Source organism: Schistocerca americana, chromosome 5 (genome assembly GCF_021461395.2).
Source record: "Schistocerca americana isolate TAMUIC-IGC-003095 chromosome 5, iqSchAmer2.1, whole genome shotgun sequence".
NCBI lineage: Eukaryota > Metazoa > Arthropoda > Insecta > Orthoptera > Acrididae > Schistocerca > Schistocerca americana.
The window spans coordinates 501,747,253-501,757,555 of record NC_060123.1 but is presented as its reverse complement, the minus strand read 5'-3'; the positions used below and the strand labels follow the sequence as shown (position 1 = coordinate 501,757,555).

The following is a 10,303-nucleotide window of genomic DNA, read 5'->3' as shown; positions in this document are numbered from 1 at the left end:
ACATGTCAGTTCTAGTACAATATATTTGTCTAATGAATACCCGTTTATCATCTGCATTTTTTCTTGGTGTAGCAACTTTAATGGCCAGTAGTGTAGATCACAAAGGCTCAATAACACAGAGCTGATTATTTTAGTGCCCTGGACGACGCAACCGATCAATAGTTGGCAGTTGGTGAGACAACATTCACGTCTATCACTCCAACATGCTATCATCGTTATTCTGTACCATCCAACAGTGAAAAATTACGAGCTATAAAATCCACACTAACTTCATCCGATAGAGAACACCACAAGATTTTTGCTGCATCTGTCTCCTCCCATATATCTAAATCAAATACCGTCTGCATGCTGGTATTGAGCACATGTGACGATCCTATTAAATATACACGTATTGATCCATTGCACACACTAGTGAAAACTTGCATCACCTGTACTGTAGGAGGATGACTGTATTCCACAAACTACATAATAAGTCGTAAGAGACGCTTCCATTGACCTGGGTCGCTGTTTGAAACATTGCTTTTTCTGCTGTAACACGCTTTGTACACTGCCATACATTTTATTTTTCCGCCAAGACTTCGAGGTCCGTGTCAGGTTCTAAATTGACATTAACACGTTCTGATCCATTGCTTCTCACAGAAAACTAGACGTTGCATGGTGCGAATTATGTTGTTACTGCTGCTACCACAACACACCACACACACTGGGTGGTTTTAAATAAAAGACAGTTACAACATAAGAAAACTGGAAGAGTTTGGCCATGTTGTGGAGCGTTTGCAAACTGCTGTCCAAAGGTGATGGACGACCTCTACATTGAAACTCATCTGTCACAGTGACGGAATAGTTAATGGCTGATCCTCCCATTTCGACTGATTCCTCATATCGCAATCATGAACATGATCGCTGTTTCAGTGCTAGCCATCCCTAGAAGATGTTGCCTCTCCACCGAAACTCTTTCTCTATCTCAAACAAGCGATGTCAGTCAATCATTGTATGGTAACCAACAGCATACCAGTGGACGGATGGGGTGGAAAAGACACAGTCGATGTACTGTAATAATAAGCATCACAGTTGATAGTGTGAACAATTTTTGCAATTTTACAGTAATTTCAACACCGACCAATGATGCGACAGCATGTTACCCAATTTCAGTATCATAGCTAAACTGCCCCTTCTCTGCTTTGCCAAGTATCATTGCGAATGTACATAGATGACTGTGCAGTATGTCCATCTTTAATTCTCGAACATATACGTCATGAAAAGTATACCAGACATCACTCTAAATATTTCTAGCACCTCGAGGATAGTGCATAATTTATGATCTATCTGTATGTGGATGGGTGTCACAGAGAATTCTCGCAGTCTTAGGATAAAATTAGAGACTGAAAGACGCCATCGCACTGTCTTTAACCAATCTGTTCTGCAGCACAGTTACAGATTTAATCTGCAGATGACCAGAAGTAGACCCCTACATTCTGCGTCACGTGAATGAATGGGAAAACTTGCAAATTTGTCGTAAGGTCTTATGGGACCAAACTACTGAAGTAATCGGTCCCTAAGCTTACGCACTAGTTAACCTAACTTAAACTAACTTACGCTAAGGACTATACACACACCCATGCCCGATGAAGGACTCGAACCTCCGACTGAGGGAGCCACTGAATGAATGGAGGTTGCCAAGCCCTCGCCCATCCAAGTGCGCAAGATTTCCCCAGATGAGTCCGTGTCGAGGAGGTTAGCACCACTTATCGGTGTATAGTAGTAGATTTGAAAGTGTTGTGATATAATAGCAGATGGTTAAGAAGAACAAGAAACGGGTGGTTTTTATGCATGATGGAACTGCAGACGGATGGAGTTCGAAGCATCTTATGTACATCAATTTTAAAGTATTGTTCTAGTGTCTCGAAACAGTAACAGGAGGGTATTGGTAAGAGTGAACATAAACACACGCACTCCCAAGGCTACACGGTTCTGCACTTAAAACAGGCTATAATGTAAGATCACTTGAGTTTCCGACCTACCAGTCATGTGGAATGCAGCGCTGTTAATATGCAAATGTAGGAAATATATTTCCAGCGCATGATATACATCCTTCCTGCAGGTTTCTCTACGATAAACTATGATTACAAACTGTAACATGAAAAAACTACTTCCTTAATATATCGATTCTGTGTGATACGTGCACAATGTAGTTTTCCAGACATGTGAAGCGTCCACTGTTCACATCTGATCACGGTTCAGAAATTATACTATGCCCACATCAGTCCAATATAAAATGATCATTAGTGACAGAGAATACCTCTTACAAGGAAACAGATAAACGCATAGCAGCAACGACTTGTGAAATTACCCGTCATGCCGCCACTAGCTCGGTAACAGGTCATCTGTCAAGCAGATGTATACATGGGGATTGCAGTGTCTCACAAACAACTATCGCTTACTTAGAATCAACTTAGTTATGAAACTGAAGTCTCGATTTTATACCCAAGGTAAGACAAGGGAGTGGAGAACATCGCATAAATCTTCGTTCGTTTAGAGCAATGTGTCACGTTTCATCACACATAAGATGGAAGTCCTCTGATGACCGATGGGTTTACTGTTAACGATCGCAAGTACACACTGCTTTAAGTCAAATACAGAACACGCAGTTGTATATGAGTCGAATGCAGGCTATGTCACATAACTGACAGAACAGCGGAAAAAATGGTCAAATCACCTGCGCCAACATCTCCCTCCCTCTCTCTAGAATGCATCATCAGTCTACCATTAAATCGTACTTCGTTACAACTCCATAATGACAGGACATTCGTTTGGAAGTCAGCTAACAGCTTCCGTGATACTAGGAGCTGTTTAGGGAGAGAGACACAGATTGCAATCTATGGTATACAAAAAATCTGACTGAAGTTTTTGAAACTTCTTGCTAGATTGAAACTGTGTACGGGACTGAGACTCGAACCTCGAACCTTTGCCTATAGAGCGCAAGTGCTCTATCAACTGAGTTCTCCAGGCACTACTAACGACCTACCCTCACAGCTTTTCTACCACCAGTACCTGTTCTCCTACATTCCAAACCCACGTTCGCGTGCCCATCAGGTAAACACTTTTAATGTGCCATGAAGTTTCAGATCAAAGCACGCACTGCTGTAGAGTGAAAATAGAGTTTGCTAACTGCGACGTAACTGGCAAGGAGAGAAAAGATGGCGGAACACATCAAATCAATCAGGACAGCGATAGCAGAAAAAGATCATGTTGTGGTGTAGCTAGGCATTGCGGATTTGTTAAAGACCTATACTGGTGTCCGAAATTAAAGCAACAAACGGAAATGTTGCAAGGTTGAGTTTTTTTTCTGCTGCAAAGCAGTACAAACAGGTGATCGTAAAATAGTAACAATGTAAAGTATAGAGAACGTAAACAACTGCAACATGCATAGCGATAGACAAAAGTATTCTTCATTTCTTCCAACTTAACAAATTTACATACACATTCTGACAACTGGTTAATGTGCTCAGTATAGGGTGTGACCACCTCTGGTAGCAATACAGACCTGAATACGAAAGGGAATGCTGTGAATGATGTCATCAATCTCATGTTGATGCAATAAAGCCATTCTTCCTGTAGAGCTGCTTGCAAGTCTTGGAGAATGGTTGGTGGATACTGAAATGATTAAACCCGTGACCCTAGTGCATCCCAAACGTAGTCTATGGGATTCAAATCGTGAGAGCGAGGAGACCACGCCATGCGTGCAAATTCTTCGGTTTCCAAGAAAACAGCAATCCCCATGCTCTATGAGATCGAGCATTATCGTCCATTAATACGAAGCCTGGGCCCACAGCATCTCGCAACAACCCCACATGAGGTCCCAGGATCTCGTCACGATATCTGACAGCAGTTAAACATATATAATTCAACCGTACAATTTCATGAAGAGGTTTTCGAGTAGTCAACAAACTCCTCGCTCACACCATTAGAGACCTTCCTCGATATCGGCCTCTTTCCACAATGTTTGGGTCGCGAAAACCTGTTCCCCGTTCGCTCTAGCTGCGAATCGGTTGAGAATCGCTCTCCAGACCAAATTGGGACTCATTTGCGAAAAGCACATTGGCCCACAGTTTGACCGCACAGAGGGCATGTTGACGATTCTACTCTAGACGTTCCCTTCTCTAAAGACGCGTCGTAGGTACACACACAGCAGGTCTCCAACAAAGACCACTCTGCCGAAGCCCTTTGTACAATGTTTGCCTCCATACAACAAATGTTCAAACGTGTGTGAATTCCTAATGGACCAAACTACTGAGGTCATCGGTCCCTAGACTTACACACTACTTAAACCAACTTAAACTAACTTATGCTAAGAACAACACACACACACACACACACACACACACACACACACACACACACACACACACACACACAACCATGCCCGAAGGAGGACTCGAACCTCCGGCGGGAGAGGCCGCGCAATCCGCGACATAGAGCCTTAAACGGCGCGGCCACTCCGCGCGGCTGCCATACAACGTTGCCAGGTCAGATGCCAGTCACCGTACAGTACTAAAGCAGTACCGTCGTCCCCTTGCAGCCAAATAGCGGTCCTCTCTTTCTGATCTCACACTCGGTCTCTATAAACTGTCACACATAGTCTCTATAAACTGTCGCCACGTCCGAAAAACAACAGAACGATTCACGTTGAGCCGTGGGGACGTATCACTTTGAGACTGCCCTGCTTCCATTCTTCCTATGGCCCTCCACTGCAGACAGTCTGGTAGGTGTATTCTCTGTGCCATACTGCACCGTCTGTGACTGTGTACACAGTGATTGTGGAGATGGGACTACCCGGCAAACTCTTGCCCGTTCGCAGGTGCCCTGGCGTCACCAATGGCGTGTTTGCCCATTGAACCGGAATGCTATCTTCCGTACAGAACACGATCGTACGGACATACATTGACAGTTTGTAAGCTTATATCGTGAATTAGACACAGGACGGGGAAATAGCGGTTTGTTGCTTTAATTTTGGACACCAGCTTAGATCAGTTGTCTGCAAACTCACTGGCCAACAGAGCCAAACACCAAGATTAAAAATATTGACATTTCTCGTGAGAGCATTTTTTAAAATTTCAGCTATATAGATAAGCAGGTCAATACTGTTACCAACTTTGTTAGGGTGCCTCTAAGCTGGCTTTCGCTATGAAGTACTGAGCCTGATTGAGCTATGTTCACTGAGATTTCAGCTCTCCCAGCCATACTCTACTTGTATACTTGCTTCGTCTATCTCCTTTCGTTCACCCTCGCTATATTTCTAAACCATCTCAATATATTTTTCTCAATATTCGACACTACATCTTTCACTCCACTGTGCTCCCTAAAATAAATTTAGTAAACGTCACTTAGTCTTATTAGTTAAACTGCAGTTGCGTTGAACAGAACTTGATATCATATTTAACAACGGTATTGTTTATTGATATAACTAAATTGTAAGGCATCCACAAAATTAAATTATGAGAATGGCTGACAAATACTTATATGAACAACGACCATGCATCTCTTTAGAAAGTTTGCCTAAATCAAGTTTTAATATTGTTGCTTTAAAGTTTTGGCACATTTCAGGTTAACATCTATAAGAAGCCTTCTCAGATTCATCTTCGTAAGGTTAATGCTTGAAAATGATTGTGCGCATTATAAGAAGATTCGAACAAGGAAAGAGCAGCAAACGCTACTAGTTTTTTTCAGTTGATTATATGAATCAGAAATGCTATTCCTTGTGTTAAAAATCAACACATTTACTTCCCGAGGCCTTCCAAAGCAGACCACCTGTGCTGTGAATTAACTTCACGTTTGTTTTCCTCGAATAGTTCTACATCAGCACAAAGACATTCAAATTTCGATATCTACAATTCCTTGTTTTTTAAATCCAGCAATCACACTTCAGAGCTGCCAGTTTCAGTATTAACGGAAGAACATTTTAATTCTTTTACATGAGGTGAAGAGTTTTTTTAAAAAACAAAGGCTAGCGTCGCCATTCTGTTTCACATTTCTGAGACCTGTTGAGAAAGGTTTTCCTCATATTTAATAGTGGTCTTTCGAAACAGTAAATATCAATAACAATTGGTTTTCTCGGCGATATTTCAACACACTTGGGAACTGAATCAAAGTTTCTATTTCAGAATCTTGAGCAAAAAGTGATACTTTGTTTTCGAATGGAATAACTTCCTTTGACACTGAAAAAACTGTGTTTCTTTTCCTCTGTAGCTTTTGATGAAGCTCAATTAGGTGAGACGTAAAATTTTCCACGAAATAAAATTTTTGGAGCCACTGATTATTGGTTGGGTCTGTATATTGACATGTTTCTCATGGCGAAATGCTTTAATTTCTATTACTGAAATGGATAGACCGGTCGCCTGGCGCATGTCTTTTTAGGTGAAGCCACTTCGGTGATTTGTTTGTCGATAAGGATGATTTGATGATGGAGACAACACCAGTCCCCGAGCGGAGAAAATCTCCGACCCTGCCGGGAATCGAATCCGGACTCCTCGCACGGCACTCGGCCGAGCTGACCGCTCAGCTATGGAGGTGGACTATTTCTGTTAATAAGTTTCAAAACGTTTACTCTTCATAAGCAACGTATCCCGTTATGCAGCAAAAAATCTGCCTGCTCGTTCACCATTACAACTAAAAATTCATTAAGTGAATTCGCAATTGCGAATAAGGAGAACCATCAGATGTAAAATAGAATGACGACACTGAAAATTTGTGCCGCACCGGGAGTCGAACCCGGATTTACAGCTTATCGCGAGCGGTGGCCTTACCATTTGGCTATGCGTGCACGACTCATGGCCACACCCAAACATCCATATAACATCAGGCATGCGTCTACGACCTGTACTCGTACATCCACTATGTATATTCCTGTACAGGTCAGGCATTGTACTTGGAAAGTCGGTTGCCCAGTATCAGCAGATAAATACGATACTGCAGCGCCTGTGTTTTTCTGATTACGGCGCAAAGTTCCTCTGGGCATGCATGCATGTACGCGTCAGACAGAAGTTTTCATTGACGTCATTCCATTCTACAGCTGATGGTTGTCCTTATTCACAATTGCGAATTCATTTAATGTATTTCATAACGGCTGTAGTCGCCACAGTGCCAGTTCCTTTGGACATAGGCCTACATGCATGTGCAAAGGAACTCTAATCAGAATAACACAGGCACTGCAATATCGTAAAATAATTCATTAAATTGGCAATGATCAAGAGTTGTAGTGTTGTAAGTGTGCGTCCACACGTGGTGTTTTGTGGAAGAGCCACACTCAAAAGTGGCCACAGAGCTGCTTGTGGCTCGCGAGCTGGGGTTTACCGACCACTGACCTAGACAAACAGTTCATCAAAGCTTGAAACTGCCTCCCTGTAGTTCACTAACTGCTGACGAGATTTTGAGGCCGTCCGCGGTGGCCGAGCCGTTCTAGGCGCTTCAGTCCGGAATCGCGCGACTGCTACGGTCGCAGGTTCGAATCCTGCCTCGGGCATGGATGTGTGTGATGTCCTTAGGTTAGTTAGGTTTAAGTTCAAAAATGGTTCAAATGGCTCTGAGCACTATGGGACTGAACATCTATGGTCATCAGTCCCCTAGAACTTAGAACTACTTAAACCTAACTAACCTAAGGACAGCACACAACACCCAGCCATCACAAAGCAGAGAAAATCCCTGACCCCGCCGGGAATCGAACCCGGGAACCCGGGCGTGGGAAGCGAGAACGCTACCGCACGACAACGAGATGCGGGCAAGGTTTAAGTAGTTCTAAGTTCTAGGGGACTGATGGCCTCAGATGTTAAGTCCCATAGTGCTCAGAGCCATTTGAACCAAACAAACTAGAAGCTCCACAAAATGAGGTCGAAATGCCGACTTCAACAAGTGCCTACATGCACTCTGAGAACACTGAAATTACATAGAGAAATTGGGATATTTCGTGTACGTATAGCAGAAATCTGTTTTGGATGAGAATCTTGACATTAGGCTACACTACTGCTCAGCTTCCTCTTTCTACTTTTTCCCCTTCATTTCTAACAATAGTTTCAATGACACGACTCTCCAGTGTACCTTTCGTCATATTTTTCCCTCATGTGAACACCTTACAAAGCACAAAAAAGCAATTACAAAATCAGCAAGGAAGGTGGAAATAGAGGAGTTTACATATGTGGCTAAACAATGACAATTGTGAAAATCAGGAAATACAAGTAATGTCACTGTCGCTGGGGATACTCCCAACAATGAAGTCCACGACGTAATTGGTTTCCGCGGTAACTAAGTATCACTTTCTGAGCGATCGCAAGAGCGCTGGACTGGGTAACGGCGATGTTCTTCAAAGTACTTAGGGACCTCCTTATAGGGGAATTCTATTATGGGGCGGTCAAACCAGCTGTAAGCTATGCCTCCGGGCACATACAGACGATGGGTATAGACTCCTACTTTTTAGATAAATATAAGTCTGAGAGCAGGAGGCGCGGCCACGGCGAGCACGCCGCGCGGATGGCGATGCAGGCGGCTGAGGAGCGGCCGTGTGAGCGCGGGCTGGCTGCTCCAGAGGGCGCGCCGCTGCTAGTGCGGGCGGCTGCCGCTGCGTACCGCGGCGCCACCGGTACCGGCGCCTACGGAGCACCCCGAGCATCCGCAGCAGCCAGCGCCAGAGCCGCCTACGGGGCAACCAGATTCCGGCGGCAGCTGTGAAGGCCTCACGTAAGTCAGTTGTTCTCTTCACACACGCCATCGAGTCATTCCTCCATCATAACTGGCCAACTAGGAACCATGTGAAACTGATAGGCTTTCTTGTCAAATGGCTCTAAGCACTATGGGACTTAACATCTGAGGTCATCGTCCCGTAGACTTAGAACTACTTAAACCTAACTAACCTAAGGACATCACTCACATCCATGCGCGAGACAGGATTCGAACCTGCGGCCGTAGCAGCAGCGCGGTTCCGGACTGAAGCGCCTAGAACCGCTCGGCCACAGCGGGCGGCCTTTCTTGTCAACCTCTTCACTTGACCCCAGGACTTCTTCATTCTTTGAGCTCCATTTTCCTGTGCTCCTAAATTAGTAAGGCTTTAGTTCTACTTTTAGATACTTTATTCCTGTAATGTCTTGATGTTTTCAGTGCAGTTCCTGTCCTTATTTCTGTTATAGCGCATAAGATGGCTAACTTTTTCCCCTCTTATAACAATTTTTGAAGCGGTACATGCGTTTGTAAACTGTTCTCAGCTAGACGGTGTGACCAGGGGCTCTTTAAATAAAGACCAACGCGTTTTCGCGACTGCCCAAATCACCGATATACAGGCGTAAACTGTTTGTTAATGGAACAATGGTATCTTGTCCCAGAATAGCAGATTTGTATGAGACAAATTCAGATCCAGCTGATAATAATTCACAAACTAAATGTAGCCCATAAGAATTTCATTTGTTACTGGTTAACATGACATGTTATTGAGATCTGTTGTCACCAACTGTGAACTATTTACTATGCTTGCCTTTGTTTTTTAATCATATATGTAGCTAGTCGCATGGTACGTGCAACAAACGCTATCAAAATGAAAATAAAGAATAAAATCATTCCCTTAGGTCTCAACACGGATGGACCCCAGTGCCCTGCTAGTGGAGCCTCGGTGCGGGCGTCAACTTCCGAACGACGACCGCAATGGGAGTTCGCTGTGGTGACTGGAGCTGACCGGGGAGCTGACTGCCATCTCCAACAGCTTCCCGGAGCGGGAACCTTTGAGTCCCGCATTAGGGGGACGCCCACCCTCCCCCACACACCGTAAGGTGGCTTGCGGAGTAAACACCTGCTGTGTGTGCTGAGGACCTGGGATACTGCATTGCCAGCGACGCGACGAGCTGCTGGCCTCCAACGAGCTTGGCGCCACCGTCTGCAACACGTCTCGTGTGCAGAGAGCCCGTCATCTCTAGTGTGGACCTGACAGGAAGATTGCAGCTTGTGGTTAACAGCGCTGATACAGTCAGGCCGTTTACTCTCTAACGGCTTCTGCTATTGTACTTGGAGTGGATTTGGTCAATATTGTGGCCAGACTCTTACTTTATAATCTTTGATGCTACTGGACTGGTTTTTGAGAAGTGAGAATCCAACTTATGTAATCCATCTGTGCGAATTTTGTCTAATAAATGATACATTTTTTCATGCTACCACTAAATGATTGCATCACTGTGTAATACGAAAAAGAAATCTTTTTGAGTTGGATTACCCGAGAGGAATAGCGATTGTAATTTACTCCTCCATTCCCTAAATGGGTACTACCGCACCG

At 44.1% G+C, this 10,303-nt stretch overlaps 1 protein-coding gene across 1 annotated transcript; it reads left to right on the top strand.

Annotated features, from left to right (window-relative positions):
* The first annotated feature begins 8,206 nt into the window (after positions 1-8,206).
* LOC124616765 lies at positions 8,207-9,737 on the top strand. Its single transcript, XM_047145150.1, has 2 exons — positions 8,207-8,727; positions 9,606-9,737. The coding sequence occupies exon 1, from the start codon at positions 8,347-8,349 to the stop codon at positions 8,716-8,718; it is 372 nt and encodes a 123-aa protein (XP_047001106.1). The 5' UTR covers positions 8,207-8,346; the 3' UTR covers positions 8,719-8,727; positions 9,606-9,737.
* Positions 9,738-10,303: the final 566 nt, after the last annotated feature.

Excerpts from the sequence above, each read along its gene's own strand:
- LOC124616765 (XM_047145150.1), top strand. The coding sequence starts at position 8,347 with ATGTTCTTCAAAGTACTTAGGGACCTCCTTATAGGGGAATTCTATTAT.